Source organism: Ascaphus truei, chromosome 4 (genome assembly GCF_040206685.1).
Source record: "Ascaphus truei isolate aAscTru1 chromosome 4, aAscTru1.hap1, whole genome shotgun sequence".
In the NCBI taxonomy this organism is placed as follows: Eukaryota; Metazoa; Chordata; class Amphibia; order Anura; family Ascaphidae; genus Ascaphus; species Ascaphus truei.
In genome coordinates, this window is record NC_134486.1 from 407957970 (window position 1) to 407984320 (window position 26351).

Sequence of the window (26351 nt, forward strand, 5' to 3'; positions counted from 1 at the left end):
ACACACCCACCCTTCCTCTTTCCACACCCCCCCACCCTTCCTCTTCCCACAACCCCACCCACCCTTCCTCTTCCCACACACCCCCACCCACCCACCCTTCCTCTTCCCACACACCCCACCCACCCCTTCCTCTTCCCACACACCCCCACCCACCCACCCTTCCTCTTCCCACACACCCCACCCACCCACCCTTCCTCTTCCACACACCCCCACCCACCCACCCTTCCTCTTCCACACACCCCACCCACCCACCCTTCCTCTTCCCACTCACCCTCCCACCCACCCACCCTCCCTCTTCCCAACACACCCCCACCCACCCACCCTTCCTCTTCCCACACACCCCCACCCACCCACCCTTCCTCTTCCCACACACCCCCACCCACCCTTCCTCTTCCACACACCCCCACCCACCCACCCTTCCTCTTCCCACACACCCCCACCCACCCACCCTTCCTCTTCCCACACACCCCCACCCACCCACCTTCCTCTTCCCACACACCCCCACCCACCCACCCTTCTTCCCACACACCCCCACCCACCCTTCCTCTTCCCACACACCCCCACCCACCCACCCTTACTCTTCCCACACACCCCACCCACCCACCCTTACTCTTCCCACACACCCCCACCCACCCACCCCTTCCTCTTCCCACACACCCCCACCCACCCTTACTCTTCCCACACACCCCCACCCACCCTTCCTCTTCCCACACACCCCCACCCACCCTTACTCTTCCCACACACCCCCACCCACCCTTCCTCTTCCCACACACCCCACCCACCCACCCTTCTCTTCCCACACACCCCCACCACCCACCCTTCCTCTTCACACACACCCCCACCCACCCTTCCTCTTCCCACACACCCCCACCCACCCTTCCTCTTCCCACACACCCCACCCACCCACCCTTCCTCTTCCCACACACCCCCACCCACCCTTCCTCTTCCCACACACCCCCACCCACCCTTCCTCTTCCCACACCCCCCCACCCACCCACCCTTCCTCTTCCCACACACCCCCACCCACCCTTCCTCTTCCCACACACCCCCACCCACCCACCCTTCCTCTTCCCACACACCCCCACCCACCCACCCTTCCTCTTCCCACACACCCCCACCCAACCACCCTTCCTCTTTCCACACACCCCCACCCACCCTTCCTCTTCCCACACACCCCCACCCACCCACCCTTCCTCTTCCCACACACCCCCACCCACCCACCCTTCCTCTTCCCACACACACCCACCCACCCACCCACCCTTCCTCTTCCCACACACACCCACCACCCACCCTTCCTCTTCCCACACACCCCCACCCACCCACCCTTCCTCTTCCCACACACCCCCACCCACCCACCCTTCCTCTTCCCACACACCCCCACCCACCCACCCTTCCTCTTCCCACACACCCCCACCCACCCACCCTTCCTCTTCCCACACACCCCCACCCACCCACCCTTCCTCTTCCCACACACCCCCACCCCACCCACCCTTCCTCTTCCCACACACCCCCACCCACCCACCCTTCCTCTTCCCACACACCCCCACCCACCCACCCTTCCTCTTCCCACACACCCCCACCCACCCACCCTTTCCTCTTCCCACACACCCCCACCCACCCACCCTTCCTCTTCCCACACACCCACCCACCCTTCCTCTTCCCACACACCCCACCCACCCACCCTTCCTCTTCCCACACACCCCACCCACCCACCCTTCCTCTTCCCACACACCCCACCCACCCACCCTTCCTCTTCCCACACACCCACCCACCCACCCTTCCTCTTCCCACACACCCCACCCACCCACCCTTCCTCTTCCCACACACCCCATCCACCCACCCTTCCTCTTCCCCACACACCCCACCCACCCACCCTTCCTCTTCCCACACACCCCACCCACCCACCCTTCCTCTTCCCACACACCCCACCCACCCTTCCTCTTCCCACACACCCCACCCACCCTTCCTCTTCCCACACACCCCACCCACCCTTCCTCTTCCCACACACCCCACCCACCCTTCCTCTTCCCACACACCCCACCCACCCTTCCTCTTCCCACAACCCCACCCACCCTTCCTCTTCCCACACAACCCCACCCACCCTTCCTCTTCCCACACAACCCCACCCACCCTTCCTCTTCCCACACAACCCCACCCACCCACCCTTCCTCTTCCCACACAACCCCACCCACCCTTCCTCTTCCACACACCCCACCCACCCTTCCTCTTCCCACCCACCCTTCCTCTTCCCACACACCCCCACCCACCCACCCTTCCTCTTCCCACACACCCCCACCCACCCTTCCTCTTCCACACACCCCCACCCACCCACCCTTCCTCTTCCCACACACCCCACCCACCCTTCCTCTTCCCACACACCCCACCCACCCTTCCTTCCCACACACCCCACCCACCCTCCTCTCCCACACACCCCACCCACCCACCCTTCCTCTTCCCACACACCCCACCCACCCACCCTTCCTCTTCCCACACACCCCACCCACCCTTCCTCTTCCCACAACCCCACCCACCCTTCTCTTCCCACAACCCCACCCACCCTTCCTCTTCCCACAACCCCACCCACCCTTCCTCTTCCCACAACCCCACCCACCCTTCCTCTTCCCACAACCCCACCCACCCACCCTTACTCTTCCCACAACCCACCCACCCACCCTTACTCTTCCCACAACCCCACCCACCCACCCTTACTCTTCCCACAACCCCACCCACCCACCCTTACTCTTCCACAACCCCACCCACCCACCCTTACTCTTCCACAACCCCACCCACCCACCCTTACTCTTCCACAACCCCACCCACCCACCCTTACTCTTCCCACAACCCCACCCACCCACCCTTACTCTTCCCACAACCCCACCCACCCACCCTTACTCTTCCCACAACCCCACCCACCCACCCTTACTCTTCCCACAACCCCACCCACCCACCCTTACTCTTCCACAACCCCACCCACCCACCCTTACTCTTCCCACAACCCCACCCACCCACCCTTCCTCTTCCCACACACCCCCACCCACCCACCCTTCCTCTTCCCACACACCCCACCCACCCACCCTTCCTCTTCCCACACACCCCACCCACCCACCCACCCTTCCTCTTCCCACACACCCCACCCACCCACCCTTCCTCTTCCCACACACCCCCACCCACCCACCCTTCCTCTTCCCACACACCCCACCCACCCACCCTTCCTCTCCCACACACCCCACCCACCCACCCTTCCTCTTCCCACACACCCCACCCACCCACCCTTCTCTTCCCACACACCCCACCCACCCACCCTTCCTCTTCCCACACACCCCACCCACCCACCCTTCCTCTTCCCACACACCCCACCCACCCACCCTTCCTCTTCCCACACACCCCACCCACCCACCCTTCCTCTTCCCACACACCCCACCCACCCACCCTTCCTCTTCCCACACACCCCACCCACCCACCCTTCCTCTTCCCACACACCCCACCCACCCTTCCTCTTCCCACACACCCCACCCACCCACCCTTCCTCTTCCCACACACCCCACCCACCCACCCTTCCTCTTCCCACACACCCACCCACCCTCTTCCCACACACCCTTCCTCTTCCCACACACCCACCCACCCACCCTTCCTCTTCCCACACACCCACCCACCCTTCCTCTTCCCACACACCCACCCACCCTTCCTCTTCCCACACACCCACCCACCCTTCCTCTTCCCACACACCCCACCCACCCACCCTTCCTCTTCCCACACACCCCACCCACCCACCCTTCCTCTTCCCACACACCCCACCCACCCACCCTTCCTCTTCCCACACACCCCACCCACCCACCCTTCCTCTTCCCACACACCCCACCCACCCACCCTTCCTCTTCCCACACACCCCACCCACCCACCCTTCCTCTTCCCACACACCCCACCCACCCACCCTTCCTCTTCCCACACACCCCACCCACCCACCCTTCCTCTTCCCACACACCCCCACCCACCCTTCCTCTTCCCACACACCCCACCCACCCACCCTTCCTCTTCCCACACACCCCACCCACCCACCCTTCCTCTTCCCACACACCCCACCCACCCACCCTTCCTCTTCCCACACACCCACCCACCCTCTTCCCACACACCCTTCCTCTTCCCACACACCCACCCACCCACCCTTCCTCTTCCCACACACCCACCCACCCTTCCTCTTCCCACACACCCACCCACCCTTCCTCTTCCCACACACCCACCCACCCTTCCTCTTCCCACACACCCACCCTTCCTCTTCCCACACACCCTTCCTCTTCCCACAACCCCACCCACCCTTCCTCTTCCCACACACCCACCCACCCACCCTTCCTCTTCCCACACACCCACCCACCCACCCTTCCTCTTCCCACACACCCACCCACCCACCCTTCCTCTTCCCACACACCCACCCACCCTTCCTCTTCCCACACACCCACCCACCCTTCCTCTTCCCACACAAACACCCACCCACCCTTCCTCTTCCCACACAAACACCCACCCACCCTTCCTCTTCCCACACACCCACCCACCCACCCTTCCTCTTCCCACACACCCACCCACCCACCCTTCCTCTTCCCACACACCCACCCACCCACCCTTCCTCTTCCCACACACCCACCCACCCTTCCTCTTCCCACACACCCTTCCTCTTCCCACACACCCTTCCTCTTCCCACCCACCCACCCTTCCTCTTCCCACACACCCTTCCTCTTCCCACACACCCACCCTTCCTCTTCCCACACACCCTTCCTCTTCCCACACACCCACCCACCCTTCCTCTTCCCACACACCCTTCCTCTTCCCACACACCCACCCACCCTTCCTCTTCCCACACACCCTTCCTCTTCCCACACACCCACCCACCCTTCCTCTTCCCACACACCCACCCACCCTTCCTCTTCCCACACAGCCTTCCTCTTCCCACACACCCACCCACCCTTCCTCTTCCCACCCACCCTTCCTCTTCCCACACACCCACCCACCCTTCCTCTTCCCACCCACCCTTCCTCTTCCCACACACCCACCCACCCTTCCTCTTCCCACACACCCACCCACCCTTCCTCTTCCCACACACCCACCCTTCATTTATGTTCCCACACCCCCACCCAACCACCCTTCCTCTTCACACACCCCCACCCACCCACCCTTACTCTTCCCACATCCCCCACACACCCACCTTTACTCTTCACACACCCCCACCCACCCACCCTTGCTCTTCACACCCCCCCACCCACCCACCCTTGCTCTTCACACACCCCCACCCACCCACCCTTGCTCTTCACACCCCCCCACCCACCCAGCCTTACTCTTCACACCCACCCACCCTTACTCTTCCCACACCACCACCCACCCTTCCTCTTCCCACCCACCCACCCTTCATTTATGTTCCCACACCCCCACCCACCCACCCTTCCTCTTCCCACACCCCCACCCACCCACCCTTCCTCTTCCCACACCCCCACCCACCCTTTCTGTTAGCACACCCCCACCCACACCCTTGCATTTCATAACAACAATCATTTATTACTATACCAATTATTATCACATGGACTCTTACATATGTTTATTACAAATGTATATACCAGTTTTTATTCTTCATCAACGACAATAAAATATTTTTACAAATTTTATATATTAATCTTTCTTTTCATTCTATTTCATTCATATACTTTTTATTACAAACAACATTATTTTTTATTTTATCCATTCACATTCCGGGCAACGCCGGGTCTATCAGCTAGTATAACATATAAGTCCTTTAGAAATACTTATTAAATGCAGTAAGGGAATCCGAACATGCAGTGGGCATCTCTGCTTGGTATAGACATAAGACGGACCTAAATACGAACAAAAGGATTAAATGGGGTCTGTGGTTTTACAGCAGGTCAGAAAATAGGCAGACTAGGTGGGCCAAGCAGTTACATAGTATAAAAAGACATACAATGTGTATCCAAGTTCAACCTAAATTTAGATGACACATATTTGTATGCATCTGCCATCATATTCTGTGGTTGTCCGTCCCCTACGTGTAACCTATTACACGTGTCACTGCTATTAGTTCACTTTGGTTCTAAGGCTGCGGTCCCAGTGCGTTCTACAGCGCACAAGCACCGCCCCCCCTAATCTGTCCGGGCCAAGTACATGCGTCGGCGCGCATTTAGCAGCCGCGCTGTACTGCAAGTTTTCTCACATACAATTTTTTGTATGTGGAACTTGCGACGGAGGCGTGGCCAAGCCCCCGCCGGCGGTTCAGCAAATGATGGCGAACCAGCCATGTGAGGTCATGGCCACCCCCCCGCCACGCCCCCACCCCCATCACAAACTCTCCCTCGCTTCCAGGACCGCGATCTGCGGTGAAGCGCTGTGCATGCATCGCCCCTCCTCCCCTCTCCCGCCGGGCGTGCGTGCTACATAACGCACTGGCACCGCAGCCTAACTCGGGCTTCCGCTTTAAAGACCGGTTCTGAGCAGTGCTGGGTTTGAAATCTCCCAATTTAGAAACTTGGATTTGCTTGTTGGCGTTTTTAGGCGGCATCTGGCAAAGTGCCAAGATTAGAACCAACATATCCAAGAATAGAATGCAGAACGGAATCTTTACCTCTACGTGGGGGGTAACGTTCTATCTTCTATCTGTTACTGGTCATCAATGGCACTAATGTGATGTGTACGTCTGTGTTACAGGGTCAGACGATAGATGACATCCCTAAAGATGTGCTAATAGATTGTGCACAGCTAGTGAAAGCCAACAGTATTCAAGGTCAGTGCTAAGACAATACGACATTTGCGACCCTCGTGGAACTCGACTTCTTTCTCAGATAACGATATTTTTTTTATGGATTGTTATATATGTGACATGTACAAGAGCTTTCAAGATCTCAAGCCTATTCTTTGGATATAAGATCTGATATTTAAAACTTTAAGTTAAATTAAAAGCTTTTAAAGCAGAATGAGGTGTTTTTTGTTTTTCTTACCCAGGATTGAAGCAGGGGGTCTCCGGAGCTGAACCGCGTTAATTTCAGGTCCGGGGACCCCCTGCTTACCGCCGGAGGGGGTGCCGGTATCTCTGTTCAGTTTTAATCTCCAGTGTTATGTGGGCCAATAGGAAGGGATGACATCACGGCTTCCTATTGGCTCACAGGACATTTAAGCTGCCATTATGTTAGCCCTAACTTGCCCTGCAAGAGCTGCTACCAGAATCACCTTCCGAGGTAAATATCTAGGGATTCAGGGGGTCCCGGAGCTGAAATGAATGCAATTAAAGCTAATGGTAGATATTTATTTGGGTCTGTTGGAAATTGTATTTGCTTTGTAACTGAGCCCCAATCCGTACTATGCAACGGGACATCTGAAGCGTGTGACTTGAGCTAGGTACTGATATATTGGTATTCTGCTGTCCCTCTCTGTGTGATCACAGGTTGCAAGATGAATAACATCAATGTAGTCTACACAGCGTGGGCCAACTTGAAGAAAACAGGAGACATGGACGTGGGCCAGATCGGATTTCACAAGCAGAAAGAGGTAACTTGTTTTCCATATATGTACTCCCCTATATATCACAGCTTTGAGTGATTTTATTTATTTATTTTTATTTATAAAATATTTTACCAGGAAGTAATACATTGAGAGTTACCTCTCGTTTTCAAGTATGTCCTGGGCACAGAGTTAAGACAAATAATACATGGTTACAAATACAGTTACCTAATGAGCAGGGTATACATTATATACAAGACATTGCATGCACAGTTAAAGATAATATATATTATGCAAACAGCGGAATCTGCAAGCAGATGAAGGCTGCAAAGTTAACTGCTCAAGCACAGGGAGGGAAGGAAGCGCCAAACAGTGGATAAGGGTGGTGCTCACAGGGAATAAGGTAATGGCAGGTAGAGAGAAAGAGAGAGAGTCCCTATTATGTGGCACTAAAGCGAATACACCCTAATTAAAACTTATATTTTATTATAAACTGATTAAAATAAACTGTTTGGAAAAAACCGTACATAGAACAAACAAGAAATAATTAAAAGACGGGGAGGTGTGGTAGGGTGTTTAATGGGGGTGTTTTATATATATATATATATCCCTCTTAATTAAACCTTAGTAAACCCTAAATCTGGGTGGTCTCTGACAATATATCTCAAACCCCTTGTAACAATGGGGTATGTGCAGTAAGATGCAGACCTGTCTGCTATTTATAGAGCAAGGTTGCACTTGATGATGGCTGAAATGAAGCAGCAATAGGCACCTTAGGTACTATAGAGCTGCATATAATCTGTCCATAGCAACATAGAAATGCCAAATGTAAAGAGACCCCTTGTAGCAATGGGGTATAGGCAGTTAGATGCAAGCCTGTCTGCTAAATGCTAAGCAGAGCTGTGCTTAGCAATGGCCGAAAATGAAACAATTATTTTAATCAGTGTATAATAAAATATAAGTTTTAATTAGGGTGTATTCTCTTTAGTGCCACATAATAGGGACTCTCTCTATTTCTCTCTACCTAATTTATATTATGGGCGTTTGAGTGATGTTGTGAAAGGTGTTTTTTAGAGGTGTTATAATGTTATATAAATTGAATGTATGAATATATTACAGATATTTATATAAGAGGGGCGCAGCGCACCAAAGTGAATTGATAAACAAGTGTATTGGAAACCCACAACAAATGCCTGCAATGTTGTCTTTAATAGCTAGACATAATTAAATGTCAAATAAACTTGTATAACCTAGGTGATGGGAATTCTATCATTCCAAAGGGTATTGTTGTGCATAGACCATGGTGGTGTGGAGACTAGGTCATTCCTCTTTTTTCCATGTGTTTTTGGAACTTAGTGCTGATTCTGCAACTTGTGGAATATTGGCCACAGCTTTACAATTATGTTCATTGAATCTAAATGAGGAGTATATATAGTATTGTATGTATTGTATGTCTTTATTTATATGGCGCCAAAAGTGTACTCAGCGCTTCACAAAGAATACAGTACAGGGAATTATAATTATACAATAAGTGCAGCAAAATCAGACAATAGGAAAGGAAATCCCTGCCCCGAAGAGCTTACAATCTAAGAGGTTTAATGGGAAACTTACAGAGACAGCAGGTGAGGGAGTAAGTGCTGTAGATGGCAGTACTTGGTCACAACGGGTGGTAGGAGTGACTGAGTGTGGGACAATAGCCACGAGGGCAGGCTATTGGGATGCTTGATTTGTGGGGTAAAATTTAAGGAAGGTCAGTGTTAAATGAAAAGGTTAACACCATTTACAGGGGAAGAGGTGGCAGGCAGGCATGAGTGAGATCAGGTGTGTATGTCTGGCTTCAGGCTTAGGGGAGATCCCCAGCAGCAGGAAGGAGTAGATAGAGGGTGTGAATAGAGGATTTGTGTGGGTGTTTTTTATTGAGGGGTAAAGAAGTTTTGGGAGAGAGGTGTATAAATAATGGTGCAGTGGGGATGTTGTAGAGAACAGAAATGCTCACAAAGGAGTGAGGAAACAGTAAACAGAAAAAGTAGTAGTAGTAGTAACCCTATGATAGTGACGTCACCCCCTGATGAAGCACTTCTGCTTTGAGGTCGTCACATTATTTTTTCATGTCATCACGCATACGGGGTGGAACCTCCCGATCAGCTGCGAGCGGCACAGCCATTTGGTTGTTTGAGCAGAAGATTACCCTGTTTGGCGTCTGTATGCGCATTTCAGTTTGGCATCTCCTCCTTCTCCCGAGTGCTGCGAACGGAAGTCCGGGGACCTGGCTCGCTGGGCCCCACCTGTATACCATCTTTGGACTCATTGGTTCTCACCGGGGACTGCGAGGAGCTTGCTTTTTATTATATCTCATGTGAGTTTGCTGCATGTGTTTGTGTGTCTCCAATACACCTGTTTATCAATTCCCTTCGGTGCGCTGTGCCTCTCTCGTCTTTCATTTTGTTGAAGATCTTCATTGATCATATAGAGGGCGAATGGAACACCCTCTGCAGCATCAGCAGCAAGAAAGTGGATGTTTGTTTGAATTTACTTTTAAATCCCTCTGTTTGGACAGTCTGTGCGAGTGGGACTCCTTTCTGTATGTATGTGTGTGTATATATAAATGTACATATATTTATTACAGGGACATGTTCGGTTCACTTGGCATGACGGGTTTTAAATGTGTAATCCCACGCGGCCGGCCAGAAAACAACCTTTGTAAAGAGTATACTGTACCAATTGAACTGACTTCTTTAGACAAATGTACCTGTGCAACTAGCAAATATTTGCCTGCTTTTGTTTCTTTGGGAATTCATTGCACGTTTCCATCCTTCGAGGCCTCTGAGTGGGAGAGCGTTTGTTAATCGAGTGTTTACTGCCCTTGTTAGAAGGCCAATAAAGTAAGTGAGGGGAAGAGGGCTGTAAGCCTGTTTACGAACTACCTTTAAAACGTATTTTAAGATATTATTTTTGTGTCGGAATTTGGTAATAAAGGCTTCAGTCACCCAGATGTTCTGAACCCCTGGAACATGTGCCTGCCATCGGGACACTGTGATCCTGAGAGGGCCTGCCTCTTTTTAAGGATAAAGCAGCGTACAACACAATGTTTGCTAGGAGTAATGAGGAAAGCTGCACATACATTTCCGCTGCTGCTGAAGCAGAGATGGCGTTGCCTTCCTGATGAACAAGGAGACTTTTTCAGAAGTGATTTGTTGATCAGGTTTTGTGGCCTTTCAAGTCTCCTCTACAGAACGTGTGAAATTTGGGAGGTCTGGACAGCCCTACTACAGGGGTGGCTGACTCCAGTCCTCAAGAGCTACCAACAGGTCAGGTTTTCAGGTTATCCTTGCTTTAGCATATGTGCAGTTTAAGACTGAGCCACTGATTGAGCCACCTGTGCTGAAGTGGGGGTATCCTGAAAACCTGACCTGTTGGTAGCTCTTGAGGACTGGAGTCAGCCACCCCTGTAGTGGGGCTGTCCAGACCTCCCAAATTTCATACGTTCTGTAGAGGAGACTTGAAAGGCCACAAAACCTGAAGCTGGTGGAGTTGGCCGCCCCTGGTGAAGTAGTACAGCAATACGATGCCTCCACCCTGCACACACAGGGAGTGCTGGGGGGTGCTGCTAATAAGAGATTTGAGGTACGATGAAGTTTGATGAAGACTTAACATTGCAGGTGTTATTTTACTGTTCTGTGGAGCTGAAACACGCAGCTCCTGCTGCAAGACTTCCTTGCTACTCCAAGCACTGTGCAAGGCATTATAGGGTGCTGCTTCCTGCAGCCGCCGCGCTCTTTCCTGCAGCAGCTGCCGCCGCGCTCTTTCCTGCAGCAGCCGCCGCACTTTTTCCTGCACTGGCCCCTACGGTGGATAAATAGCCTTCCGCCGTGTAGCGGTGCAGGCAGGTAAGGTTTGCTGTGACAAAAGTGAACAGAGAGTGCGCAACTATTAAACAATACCACACACGTGAAGTGATAATACAGTGATATTAGAGGTATATTACGTGACCTAATATTCAGATTGGAGCGTCTGCAGCTGTGATACCGGGGATGGCTCAGGGCACCCCCTAGAACGTTAGACAAAAACACAAAAGACACAGCGCACAACGCTCATAGTGCATTAAAGATATATTAAAACAACAAATTAATAGGGTAATTATTGTGCGTACATCAATAAAAAATCAATTAGACATTTATGGGATATGTTACCCATCCACCAGCAATGCGACCCGGATCAGATGTCTTCAGCAGAGATCTTGCATCACACTGTGGACCGGATCAGCAGTCATCCACTGTTACTGGAGTTGGTGAGAAAATCCCAGATATAGAATGGGTAGATAAGGAGTCCTTTAAATGTCCCCGGTGAAGGTGAACAGTGTCTAGCCACAAGTGGCTCACTGGGGAACGGCCGTGTCCCGCGGTCCTCGCGACGGCTGGTCTCTCTCCTTCTCCCCACCGCACCGGCACTTCCGGGTGATGACGTCACTCCAACTCGCGTCGCGTCACGTCAAGATTCTCCTCCGGTGGCCGGATCAATATATGTGGGGGCAGAGAGTCCAATAGTACACAATCCTACGCGTTTCGAAACCGTAAAGGTTTCTTCATCAGGGAATAAAGAATGGCATGCTAACTGACATTGAAATACCCTGCGCTAGCAGCCCATTGGTCCGTCACACGGACGTCTTATCCAATGGGATAGCGACAAAGGGGGGAGTGAATCCTTACAGAAAAAAACTATCAACAACAACTTTATTTATAAACAACATGTATTAATGTAAAAAACGATTCTAAAATAAAAGAAAAAAGTATTAATGCATCATAATATCAATTCAATCTATAAACATATAATATAATATACACTAGCAATCTAAAACTGATGGAATTGGAACATCTATTTTGCAGTATACTTTTTGACTAATAAGAAACTTTTAAAGGAGAAGCATGAACTATAGTAAAAAAGTTAAAATTGAACCATGGCAAGAATGAATGGTAAAAGTAAACCTACATACATCCCAAAATGTTAAAATTATTAAAATTAATTTCCTATATCCAAAATATATATATAAAAAGATTATCAGTATTCATCCTATATACTTTTACAACATTAAAAAACCTTAAAACAAAAAAAACAAGAAACCTTCTGGATACATAAATTGAACACACTACATCCAGGGGGTCTAAATGAGGATATTGATATCTGGTCCCTGTATTAAGTACATCATATAAATTGGTCTATTATTGTAATTCCTTCCTTTGATCTTTTTTAGAGAAAATTTTTTTAAGATTAGTTTTTTAAGGTTTTTTAATGTTGTAAAAGTATATAGGATGAATACTGATAATCTTTTTATATATATATTTTGGATATAGGAAATTAATTTTAATAATTTTAACATTTTGGGATGTATGTAGGTTTACTTTTACCATTCATTCTTGCCATGGTTCAATTTTAACTTTTTTACTATAGTTCATGCTTCTCCTTTAAAAGTTTCTTATTAGTCAAAAAGTATACTGCAAAATAGATGTTCCAATTCCATCAGTTTTAGATTGCTAGTGTATATTATATTATATGTTTATAGATTGAATTGATATTATGATGCATTAATACTTTTTTCTTTTATTTTAGAATCGTTTTTTACATTAATACATGTTGTTTATAAATAAAGTTGTTGTTGATAGTTTTTTTCTGTAAGGATTCGCTCCCCCCTTTGTCGCTATCCCATTGGATAAGACGTCCGTGTGACGGACCAATGGGCTGCTAGCGCAGGGTATTTCAATGTCAGTTAGCATGCCATTCTTTATTCCCTGATGAAGAAACCTTTACGGTTTCGAAACGCGTAGGATTGTGTACTATTGGACTCTCTGCCCCCACATATATTGATCCGGCCACCGGAGGAGAATCTTGACGTGACGCGACGCGAGTTGGAGTGACGTCATCACCCGGAAGTGCCGGTGCGGTGGGGAGAAGGAGAGAGACCAGCCGTCGCGAGGACCGCGGGACACGGCCGTTCCCCAGTGAGCCACTTGTGGCTAGACACTGTTCACCTTCACCGGGGACATTTAAAGGACTCCTTATCTACCCATTCTATATCTGGGATTTTCTCACCAACTCCAGTAACAGTGGATGACTGCTGATCCGGTCCACAGTGTGATGCAAGATCTCTGCTGAAGACATCTGATCCGGGTCGCATTGCTGGTGGATGGGTAACATATCCCATAAATGTCTAATTGATTTTTTATTGATGTACGCACAATAATTACCCTATTAATTTGTTGTTTTAATATATCTTTAATGCACTATGAGCGTTGTGCGCTGTGTCTTTTGTGTTTTTGTCTAAGGTTTGCTGTGCCTGGTAATATGATTTTAGTATGAAAATACCATAAAATGGCCAGGAGAGGGAGCACAAGGGCCACACAACTGACCCTGTAAACCCAATAAAGATTCATGTAACAGAAGTAGGTTGTGTGGTTGGTATTTTGTACCGGTCACATTACAATGTAAAATAATACTTCAATGTTGCACTTTCTCAGCAATGGGAAAGCCCTGGTCTTGTTTTTTTTTTAGTTAAATATTTTCAGATGCTTCCTCTGTATAGTTTTCATATACCCACATATTGTATTAACGCCAGAAATGTCCTCCTCTGTCCCAGCTCAGAAAAATGTATGTTAAGCTTAATTTATTTATTCACAAATTTTTCCGCTTGATTTTAGAGTGTAAGCTCTTCCGGGGCAGGGACTCCTCCTAATATTTACTTCTGAGGTCTGAAGCGCTTATTCCCATTATGTCTCTTATTACTATGTCACGTTTATTACTCCTGTACAGCGCTATGCAGATGGATGGCGCTATATTAATGGCTATGGAAACATTCTTCGTACCTACCTCCTCATTTGTTTGTTTATTCATCTCCTTATATCTTGGCCATAATAAAGTTTATTCCATTAGAGGTGTATGCCCAAAATGCTTTAACAGAAACATTCCTTTTTGTTTGCTAGGTTAAAAAGACCCGTATGCCCCTATTTAATATGTTGTGTAGTTGGGTAACACACAATTATCAATGCCATGACCTCAATTCTGCTCCGTGCCCATTAATGCTGTGTTAACGTTGCTTTACCCGACGCCTTATACCGAGCAGGTGGAATTGTATGTGGATACAGTTCATATCCCAGTCTGCAGGATGTTCTGGCCAATGGTATCTCATTGCATTCTAAGTCCATCCTTGTCCCCCCCTAGGTAAAAAGTGTGCTGGTGGAGAAGAAGCTGAACGAGATCTTGAACCGCTTGGAGAAGACGAAAGATGAACGTTTCCCGGACCTGGCCGCCGAGAGGGAGTCGCGAGACCGCGAGGAAAGGAACGAGAAGAAGGCCCAGATACAGGAGGTGAAGAAGAAGGAGAAGGAGGACATGAAGAAGAAGAGAGAGACGGACGATCTCCGGTGAGTTGGTAGCGCAGGTTTCTAGATCTGCCAGGAGTCGTGCGTCCGGATGCAAAGCAGACCTAGACATCTTGTTTTACTTGCACACGCATCACATGTCAGAAACGTGTTAAACGAGCGGTCTGCATTTAGCGCGGATGGAGTTTGTGGCGCTAAGTACGCGTTTACATTTTTAAATGGAGAAATGATAGTCCCATGTGTGGAATTTGATGCATCGCACTATATCTTATACATTAAGACCTCCCGAACTTTATTACTAAAGCAGGTGAAAGAAAACCTGCTTTGACTCTGAGTGTATTAAAAATGTCATTTTAATCACCAAAAAGGTCCATTGATACATACAGTGAAGGTCTGTCGAGCGCTTCTGTGTGAGGCAGGTTTGAGAGTGTCAGACACTGGAGTGGGCATAAGGGAGCTGACTTAGGTCGCTGATTCCACCGGTGCAGGGGGAAGGGGTAACCTCACCTGCTCCTCCGGTTGTGGGACCGCTCTCCTTGTCTCCTCCTGCGTGCCGCCGCCGAGATGCAAGTCAGGGGAAAGTTGGAAGTGCGGCGCAACTGCGCATGTCTGAAAGAAGCTCCCGGATATTCGGTTCCAAAAAAACTTTATTGACACACACCAGGGCTACACCAGCATCTCCCCCTCAACGCGTTTCACCCTTACGCAGCCCTCTGCGTAAGGGTGAAACGCGTTGAGGGGGAGATGCTGGTGTAGCCCTGGTGTGTGTCAATAAAGTTTTTTTGGAACCGAATATCCGGGAGCTTCTTTCAGACATGCGCAGTTGCGCCGCACTTCCAACTTTCCCCATTGATACATACCCCTGTTGGGCTTTGCTAGGTCTTAAGCCGTTTTCTTTCTGTTGTAGCAAATCAAGTGATAAAATACACAGAATAAAAACAATATTAAATATACAAATGATTTAGCCATCAATCACATTGTAAAGACATTGATTTCCTTATTAGAAGCAACAGCAATAAGATGTCCTATTACGTGTCGGATAGAGAGATTTTAAATCATTTGGAGACGCTTCCCAAAGATACTAAGAAAATATCTGCCTGTTGCCATCTAAATTCCTGGAAAGAGCTGTGATTCTATGGAAGTCTTAATACGTTGGTGTGTGTCCATGTGCTGGGAATGGTTTGTGCACATGTTGAAACCTGGTCTACAAAGCCATTTGCCAACTTATACAGTACTTGCCTAGGCTGCATTTGTTCATCTCCCGCTACGCTGCTTAGATAGTAAGCTTCCCGGGCACGTCGTTTCCACCTCTACTACTTGCCTTTTGTTGATCTTGTATGTTATCTAGTACAGGTGGCTCAATCGGTCCCAGCTTCAGCACAGGTGGCTCAGTCTTTGACTGAGCCACCTGTGCTGAAGCAGGGATGTCCTCCAAACCTGACCTGTTGGTGGCCCTTGAGGGCTGAAGTTGGCCACTCCTGCTCTATTACATCGAAGTACATTTGTACAGATATAGCAAAACTAGCTGTCCCAGGGTTGCGGACAAACAAGCAAAAGCTTACGACCCCAGGGACACTGCTGCTGCAGGGGGGGTCCATGAATGTGACCACCCCCCAGCGTTGATCCTTCGGTACCATGGACCGTGTGTGTCAGCGGCACCAAGGACCCCAAGTCTGGCTACTGTAAATAACCAAGAATTGGAAAATACATGTCTCGACGTTGCCAGTTGACTCGATGGTACCCACTACCTGACCGACTGAGGGAGCTGTATTTTATGCTGTAGTCAGTAGAGCATCTTTATAACTCGGTGGCAATACAGTTCAGTTCATTCAGGTGTAATACTTTGTATTAGTTTCTTTTTTTTACTAGTGTATTTTGTAGTGCTAATTGTTTATTTGACGGTGATAAGTATATATTATAAACAATGTTACATATAATACATATTACCGGTTTTGCCGGATTTTATAAGGCAAGGTTTTTTTTTTCAATAAAGTTCCATTGAAAAGGCCTTTGCCTCATCGGGCGCCGCACATTTTGCTGCTCCTGTGTAAGGCAGCTACACAGTAGCCGTCTGCGCATGCGCGAGCACTTCTGTGTTAATTGCAGTGACTATTTATGTAATTAGTGTGTTAATAGCGACAGTCTGCGCATCTGCATGCGCTCGCGCAGGCGGCTGCTGTATTAATAGCCTACACATGACCGAAAGGAGTGCCCGCGCATGCACAGATGGGTGTTGTGTTAATTTATTTTATTTTTTTTATTTATTTATAAAAATGTTTTACCAGGAAGTAATACATTGAGAGTTACCTCTCGTTTTCAAGTATGTCCTGGGCATAGTTAATATGACAAATAATACATGGTTACAGTTGCATAAACAGGGTATACATTATATACAATACATTGCATGCACAGTTACAGAAGATGTATATTATAGGCGTATGTAACAGTTACAGACCAGATTAAAATGTGAGAGCCTTAGTTTTGAAAGAACTTAAACTGGTGGTGGATGTGAGAGTCTCCGGTAGGTTGTTCCAGTTTTGGGGTGCATGGTAAGTGAAGGAGGAGCGGCCGGATACTTTGTTGAGCCTTGGGACCATGAACAGTCTTTTGGAGTCAGATCTCAGATGATAAGTGCTGCATGTGGTAGGGGTGAGGAGCTTGTTCAGATAGGTGGGAAGCTTGCCCAGAAAGTATTTGAGGGTGAGACAGGAAAGGTGAACTTTGCGCCTAGACTCGAGTGATGACCAATCTAGTTCTTTGAGCATTTCGCAGTAATGTGTGTTATAGTTGCATTGGAGAACAAAACGACAAATTGAATTGTAGAGGGTGTCAAGTTTGCTACGGTGGGATTGAGTTGCCGAGCCATATACTATGTCTCCATAGTCAATAATTGGCATTAGCATCTGCTGTGCGATACGTTTTCTGACCAGGAGACTTGGGGAGGATTTGTTCCTGTAAAGTACCCCAAGTTTGGCATAGGTCTTGGTTGTCAGGGTATCAATGTGCATCCCGAATGTTAAGTGGGAGTCAAGCCATATGCCCAGGTATTTAAAACTAGTAACAGGAGTTAGGGTGGTGTTAGTGTTGGTTCTAATGTGGAGCTCAGTCGCTGGAAGCTTTAAAAATGTAGTCTTGGTCCCAAATACCATTGTTACAGTCTTGTCAGTGTTTAAAAACAGTTTGTTTTGGGAAATCCAGTTTTCGAGTCTGAAAAAGTCAGACTGAAGTATGTGTTGAAGGTCAGAGAGGCTATGGCTGTGTGCATATAGGATTGTGTCATCTGCATACATGTGTATTGAGGCTTCCTGACAAGCTGTGGTGTTGTTAATAGTTTGTACGGGGTTGAAGGAGCGCATGTGCAGACGGGTGTTGTGTTAATAGTTTGCATGAGATTGTAGGAGCGCATGCACAGACGGGTGTTGTGTTAATAGTTTGCATGGGATTGAAGGAGCGCATGCGCAGACGGGTCTTGTGTTAATAGTTTGCACGGGATTGAAGGAGCGCATGTGCAGACAGGTGTTGTGTTAATAGTTTGCACGGGATTGAAGGAGCGCATGTGCAGACAGGTGTTGTGTTAATAGTTTGCACGGGATTGAAGGAGCGCATGCGCAGACAGGTGTTGTGTTAATAGTTTGCATGGGATTGAAGGAGCGCATGCACAGACAGATGTTGTTAATAGCTTGCACAGGATTGAAGGAGCGCATAAGAGAGTGTTCCTTTCAGTTCCATGTAAACTATTAACAAAGCAGCCGCATGCGCGAGCGCACACATATGCACAGATAGCTACTCTGTTACACAGGATTGAAGTTCCTTTCAATCCCGTGTAAGGCAGCAACACAGCAGCCGGCATATGACCTATTTTTTTTTACCATTCGCAGAGACTGGAATCATCGGGCGGGGGGGGGGGGGGCGCCTTATATTCAGGGTCACCCTATAATCTGGCAAATACGGCATGTAGTTAGTATAATATATTGACTGGTAATTAAGATGAATATACTGACCAATATTTTTTCTTATCAAGTTTTAAGTATATTATTACGGAACGGATATTTGTTTTAGAAATGTGCCAGATGGTATAGGCTTTTCCCACTGATCCTGCAAATACAAATATATCCAGCATAGAGAGAATGAGGTTCTCCCGCTGGTTACTTAAAGATTTATGGAAGCATCAGCGCTGCAGCCTTGAATGATGAAATAAATGTTTCTATAGTTTTGCAACCTGTTTCACTGTCCCGTTTTCCTTTATGTTCTACATTTACTCATAATGTGTATCCTTCTTTCCAGAAACTACACTTCATTAATGAAATCCGAGAATATGTCTACAAATCAGGTACTTTCATTTAAAAATAAAAATAAAATATGTCTAAATCTGGATTACACCTTTTTGGTTCAGGTCAGCAGCACTTAAATTATTGTTTATTATCTTACCCTTAATATGAAGATCATTAAGGCACATACTGTAGCATCTAACATTCATAATGTGTATGGTCAGGGTGCTCCTATGTATAGTAGAAAAAGTGTTGCGCGCCAAATATATATTGGAAACACTTCTAAAAGTGACAGTGTATGAACTCCAGTGATTAAATAAAACTCAGTGAAATGATATTAATAAATGGTGCAGACAGCACCTAAAGTGAGTAGTTCAGTAGAAGGTACACAAATCCATGGTCAAAGAGTGGCAAGCGGTGTGATTAGCTCTACAGTCACAGGATCAGTGCAGGACTCCCGATGTGTTGTATTGTGATGCACGTCCACAGTCTCATGATCGGAAGAGAACGCCGGTCACGCTCCCTCTAACCTGCTGTAGGGTGCCTGCTGCTGACGTATTGTGAATTATGCCGGAGGAAAGTCCAGAAAGGGTCCTGTATACGGCCAAATGCCAGTCCTTTCCATTCAGGACAAAAGCACTTCAGGTATGGGGGATGTCACAATGTAACTCAAAGTATATCCGACACGTTTTGTAGCTGGCCGCTACTTCATCAGGGTGTTCACGGCATCTTCCACCGGTCGCTAGACTGTGGTCGTACATCACCAGACAACAGACCGTGCATCCTGCACTGATTCTGGGACCGTGAATCTAATCCTCATGGATTGCCACTGTGTTTGACTGGGCGCCGAAGTGTGAGAGCTGGTTCGTTCCTGGAGAGGCTGTCTTCATGGTTTTTATACAATATACTTGATATTACCTACTTTTTTTTTGTGCATGTGATACTTACCCCTTTTATATGCTCAATATAATTCCAAATACTATATTGGGAGAGTTGTGCGCTGCTCCTAGTATGTAGAAATTATATCGAGGTGTAAACTCTTGCAGTATAAATATGTTTCGCAAGTCCATGGTAGTTCTTGGCAAGCACTGCTGTATTATTAATGACTCAAATACAGCTTTATTAAGGCCCAATTAACCTGTTGTACAGGAGCTTCCTAACACTGATCTTCCAGACTTCAGTGTCACCAACATGGCAACCAATCTGCTTCTCTGCATGCAGTAGAGCACGGACAAGCTGAAAAATACCAAGACCAAATTATGATGAACTCGGCTTTCATGTCGGATTGTAAATATAAATACCACTTGTGGTGCATTTGCATGTCTCATTCAGGTCTGCAACCCTGTCTTTTCCCATTATCGCGTAGCAAGGGATTCTGGGTAATGACATGCAAATGAGCACAGTGTGTCACTTTTTACTTCTCATCTATTCTAACATGGACCCCTATAAGCTTATGCCTGTCTGATTACACAGTCTGGGTTTAAGATGTGCATAGCTAGTAAACCTAATGTCAGGTCAGATTGTGAAACTGTGGGGTTCTTTTATGAAGATAAACGTCAATCTGCCTACAGTATGTGTGACTGTAAATCTATTCCGTGTCCGAGGGAATGCAATTTGCAGAGCACCCTGACTGCGCAAGCTGTAGTATACAGTAGCATCCAACATAGAGATTTGTTCTTGTGTGATTTACAGCAGTTGAAAATAAGCAGCAAAAGTACTACTTCACACAATAGCGTGATAGCATATTGATATAAGTGTGATTGAAACAGAATTTTTCTTAAAATAGCAAAATATGTATACAATATAGTCACAAAAGGATGTTGGAAAATATTTTATTTAAAAAAAAAAAATATATATATATATATTATATATATATATATATATACGCACGCGCGCTAGATATTCCACCAAAACCCCCATACAAACCATACTGTAGGACAGGTATTACATATACAACATATTAAATTGTGTACATGTCTGTAATTATACATACATGTATAATTATACACCCGGTGTAAGCCCATTTACTTGGCTCTGCCCCTCGCCTTCCTCTTTCTGTTTAAGCCCATGGGGTATACAGTGACGATAAAAAGATTGTGAACCTTTTAGGGTTTTCACATACAGTATTTCAAATCTAAAATGTTATTAGATCTTGATCTAAGCCCTAATAATCGATAAAGATAACCTGATCAAACAAATGACACAAAAACATGATAGTTTTTCAACATTTATTTGTCGAAAATTAGATTCTTTCCGAAACGTATCATTGAACTTTAACAGGCTAAAAGACGCTCAGAAATCACATGTTCCTAATATCGATGTTGGAGAAGGACCCGTTGACCTGTATATACCCTCACAAGTGGTCTGTTATACAACACGCCTGAGGTGCCTGGGAAATGGGCTCATTTGAATATGCAAATGATTTCTATTCGCATATTTGCCAGGTATCTCGTTTTGTCAACGGTTATCTCCACGTGTTGTATGAACAGGGGTTCTCAACTCCTGTCCTCAAGACCCCCCCCCCCCCCCCCAACAGGTAAGGTTTTCGGTATATCCCAGCTTCAGCACAGGTGGCTCAATCAGAGGCTCAGTGGAAAACTGAGCCTCTGATTGAGCCACCTGGGCTGAAGCAGGGACTGATTGAGCCACCTGTGCTGAAGCACTGACTGAGCTACCTGTGCTGATGCTGGGATATCCTGAAAACCTGATTTGTTGGGGGTCTTGAGGACTGGAGTTGAGCATCCTCGCTATAGAGGACGGTTTGGGGAGGTATAGAAGTCAGTGGGCACTCTCTCACTCCTGTGAACTGTTCGCACATCCCTAGTTTCGATGCTATTGCTGGAACAATTACAATAAAACACCCGTTCTTGAGGTTTTCCTAGGGATGTTGCTTTTGCTTGAAGCAGAGTTCTAGTTTTTAACAGTGTTTTAGTCCCTTTTTTTAAATCTGGGTACTGTAGGACCATCCTATAAGTTTTGCGGTCTCTCGCTATCCCTACTAAAATATCCTGTAATGCATTAATAAAATCAGTCCTCGGACACACTGAGCTCTCGCTACAGGCTCCGAAACAGCTGCATTCTGTTAAAAAACATACCGGCACCCCCTCCAGTATTGCTTATCTGATTTTGGTTTTGTTGCAAACGGCTCTGGGGGTCTTCCTATAAAGAACTGGATTTGTTCCATTCTTAATTACCCCCCCACCCCCCAGCTATGTAGTGTTTGGAGTTGAAGCAGGGATTTCCTGAACACGTGACCTGTTGGTGGCCTTTGGGGATTGGAGTTGGCCATCCCTGCCCCAAACTTTAAGGCAGTATTTTACTATTCACGTTATTGTTTTCTTCAGATTGGAGCGAAGAGGAAATTGTATATTTATCCAATTATGGGTTATAGTGCGGCCTGCTCCATACAGACCGTAAATAGGAACACAAACCTTTATTTACTAGAAAGATATATTTTCCCCATGTTACTTACAAATGGGGTAGGGAAGCATTGTTTATAAATCACACTATATACATTCAGTTTTCTCAGCTTAAATTTACAGTGAGGCCTGTAATGTTTTTGGGCATACTGTAGGACAACGGTGTGCAAACGGTGGGGGGTGCAAGATTTGCTTGGGGGGGCACGGCAATTACAGAGGCCCTGCGCCCTTTCCCAAGGCATTTAAATTAAATGCCGGGGGAGGCGTGAGGCCTCTGTAACGTCCCTTACAGCCGGGTCTTCGGCGGTGCCGCGAGATTATGTGACGTGTCACGTCGCCATGACAACGCACGTCAAATGACGCTGCGGGGTCATGTGATGTCACATGACCCTCGACGGAATTTGACGCTGGGTTCTAAGTGAGGGGGAGCGCGAACGCTGGGGCTCCCAGGCAGGGGGGCGCACACCAAAAACTTTGCGCACCCCTGCTGTAGGATAACTAACAAATACAACAAATACAAACATTCTTTATACGATGTGAGCGCCATATTGTCATTTTGTTATGTGGTGCTACTATTGTAGTTATACAGTGCGTGACATACCGGTACAGATGTAGTTATACAGTGCGTGACATACCGGTACGGATGTAGTTATACAGTGCGTGACATACCGGTACGGATGTAGTTATACAGTGCGTGACATACCGGTACAGATGTAGTTATACAGTGCGTGACATACCGGTACAGATGTAGTTATACAGTGCGTGACATAACGGTACAGATGTAGTTATACAGTGCGTGACATACCGGTACGGATGTAGTTATACAGTGCGTGACATACCGGTACAGATGTAGTTATACAGTGCGTGACATACCGGTACAGATGTAGTTATACAGTGCGTGACATACCGCTACAGATGTAGTTATACAGTGCGTGACATACCGCTACAGATGTAGTTATACAGTACATGACATACCGGTACAGATGTAGTTATACAGTGCGTGACATACCGGTACAGATGTAGTTATACAGTGCGTGACATACCGGTACGGATGTAGTTATACAGTACATGACATACCGGTACAGATGTAGTTGTACAGTGCGTGACATACCAGTACAGATGTAGTTATACAGTGCGTGACATACCGGTACAGATGTAGTTATACAGTGCGTGACATACCGGTACAGATGTAGTTATACAGTGCGTGACATACCGGTACAGATGTAGTTGTACAGTGCGTGACATACCGGTACGGATGTAGTTATACAGTGCGTGACATACCGGTACGGATGTAGTTATACAGTGCGTGACATACCGGTACAGATGTAGTTATACAGTGCGTGACATACCGGTACAGATGTAGTTATACAGTGCGTGACATACCGGTACAGATGTAGTTATACAGTGCGTGACATACCGGTACAGATGTAGTTATACAGTGCGTGACATACTGGTACAGATGTAGTTATACAGTGCGTGACATACCGGTACAGATGTAGCTATACAGTGCGTGACATACTGGTACGGATGTAGTTATACAGTGCGTGACATACCGGTACAGATGTAGCTTATTGTTTCCAGCACTGAGGCAAGCTGCTCGACCATCCTGGTGCCAGAAGATTATCGCAGTGGGGGTTCCGATCCGGAAAGCATTGACTCCCGCGTGGCCCCCCCTGTCCCCGTCCCCTCATCGATGTCACCGGAGCCGCGGCTCTAAGGCCTAGATTATATTAGTCGCGCCCGCCGGTCGCCTCAGCGATGGGTTTACTGAGCTTCCAGCGACTGGGGAGGAGTGGCGGACGCGTCACCAGGCTTGTTCTCCCTCATTGGCTGAAACGCTCACGAGACGCGGCCGCCGCACGAAAAGACAAAGTAATTTGTCTTTAAAAAAATCTGCCGCGCGGTCGCTCTGCATCGATCGCTCGGGCTACAGCAGTCCTGCATTTTGTTAGCGCTGTCGCTGTAATCACGGCCTCCGCTTTCTCAGCTGCGGTTCTGGAGACAGTACGAGTTGTGTAACTGTAAGAGATTATAGGGTAAACGTGTAAAATGAAGCCCGGGGAGATGATCTGATTTGCTCAGGACCACATGCAGGATATAAGCGATCTCCTATCCTTTTCGTGGTAGAAGCCATAACAGCTCCTTCCTTTTTCTTGAAGGTCGCATACAAATTATTCTTAACACTTTTTAAACAAATGGTTTTCAGTCCTGTGTGTAGCATTGAGATTCCTAATTAAAACAAACCGCCGTTGGAAAGTGTCGTAGGATCAGTAATTGGTTGGTAAGAAACCACGCAAGGTAAAGACCACGGGCATGTATCCTCTTTATTTTATTTATTCTATTTATTTATTTTTCGCAAAATTTACAGATTCAATACAGAATGTGAAAAAAACAGAATGAAGGGGCAGTAGTTATTAGCTGTGTTAGAAATCACCTGCGCCCTCTGTCACTACACAACTATACCCCCTGACCCAAAACACACCCCTACAAATCCCCCTCACACCTTCTCTTTCTTTCCATGCTTCTCCTCCTTGCTTCTGGGGATATCTCTCCCACTCCTGGTCCCTGTCTAATTTCTTCATGCTCTCGTCCCCGCCTCCCACATGCAATTTCCACTCCCTCTGGTGTCAACCCCTCTAACCTCATACCAATCCCTTCTCACCCTCCCTTCTCTCTCCCTTTCTCCTTTGGCCTTTGGAATGCTCGCTCACTTTTTAACAAGTTCCTCTCTGTGCATGACCTCTCTCTCTCTCACTCTCGGCACCTATTTGCTATAACTGAGACCTGGCTCACTCAGTCTGACTCTGCTCTGGAAGCTGTCCCTCCTATGGTGGCATTTCTTTCTCCCACACTCTGCGCCCTGATGGCAGGGGTGGAGGCGTGGGGCTCCGGCTCTCCTCTCTCTGCCGTTACCATATCCTTCCTATTCCTCCCTCTCTTGCTTTTCCCTCCTTTTGAGGGAAAAAAGTGGCGTGCCATCTATCGCCCACCTACCTCTACTCATCCCCCTTCTGTCTTTCTCTCTCACTTTGAATCGTGGCTCACTTTCTTTCTCTCCTCACTCTCTTGTTCTTCTCCTTGGGGACAGCAACTGCCATAGCTCCCTTGGGCCTCCCGCTTTCCCTCTCTATTCTCTTATTTTGGCCTTCAACAGTGGACTACAGTCAACACTCACAAGGATGGCCACTACCTAAACCTGGTTGTCACTAAAAACTTTTCGCTCTCTGATTTCTCCATTTCTCCCATTCCTCCCTCTCTGACCGTCACCTCATCTCATTTTCTCTCTCTCACTTCTCCCCTTCTCCACCTCCATCTACCCCTCGTTTCTGCAGAGACCTGCGCTCTATTTACCTACCAGCTTTTGATTCCACTTTACGCTCCTCCCTCTCATCTCTCAGCTCTGTTCCAAACCCTGTCAACCTGGTCAGGAACTACGACTTTGCCCTATCCTCCTCTTGATCTACATGCCCTGCTTTCTCTCTGCCGTTCTCGCCCTTCTAACCCCAGACCCTGGCTAAATTCGCACATGCGTATGCTGCGTTCCTGCACTCGTTCCTCTGAACGCCTCTGGAGGAAATCTCACACTCTCGCAGACTGCCTTCACTACAAATTTATGCTGTCCTGTTTCAACTCGGCCCTCTCTCAGGCTGACTAATCCTACTTTTCTTTACTAATCAGCACACACAAGTCTAACCCACGCCGACTCTTCTCTGTCTTTGACTCTCTACTAAGACCACCCTCAGCTGCCTCTTTTTCCTCCTCCATCTCACTTCAGGACTTTGCTGACTATTTCAAGGTAAAGGTGG

At 47.7% G+C, this 26351-nt stretch overlaps 1 protein-coding gene across 1 annotated transcript in view; it reads left to right on the forward strand.

Annotated features, from left to right (window-relative positions):
* CCDC25 (coiled-coil domain containing 25) overlaps positions 1-26351 on the forward strand; it is a 46480-nt gene that overhangs the window by 14505 nt on the left and 5624 nt on the right. The window contains exons 6-9 of the mRNA XM_075598718.1: positions 6700-6775; positions 7433-7536; positions 14698-14900; positions 19143-19188. Of these exons, the coding sequence (XP_075454833.1) occupies positions 6700-6775; positions 7433-7536; positions 14698-14900; positions 19143-19188 (429 nt within the window). The remainder of the gene's footprint in view (positions 1-6699; positions 6776-7432; positions 7537-14697; positions 14901-19142; positions 19189-26351) is intronic.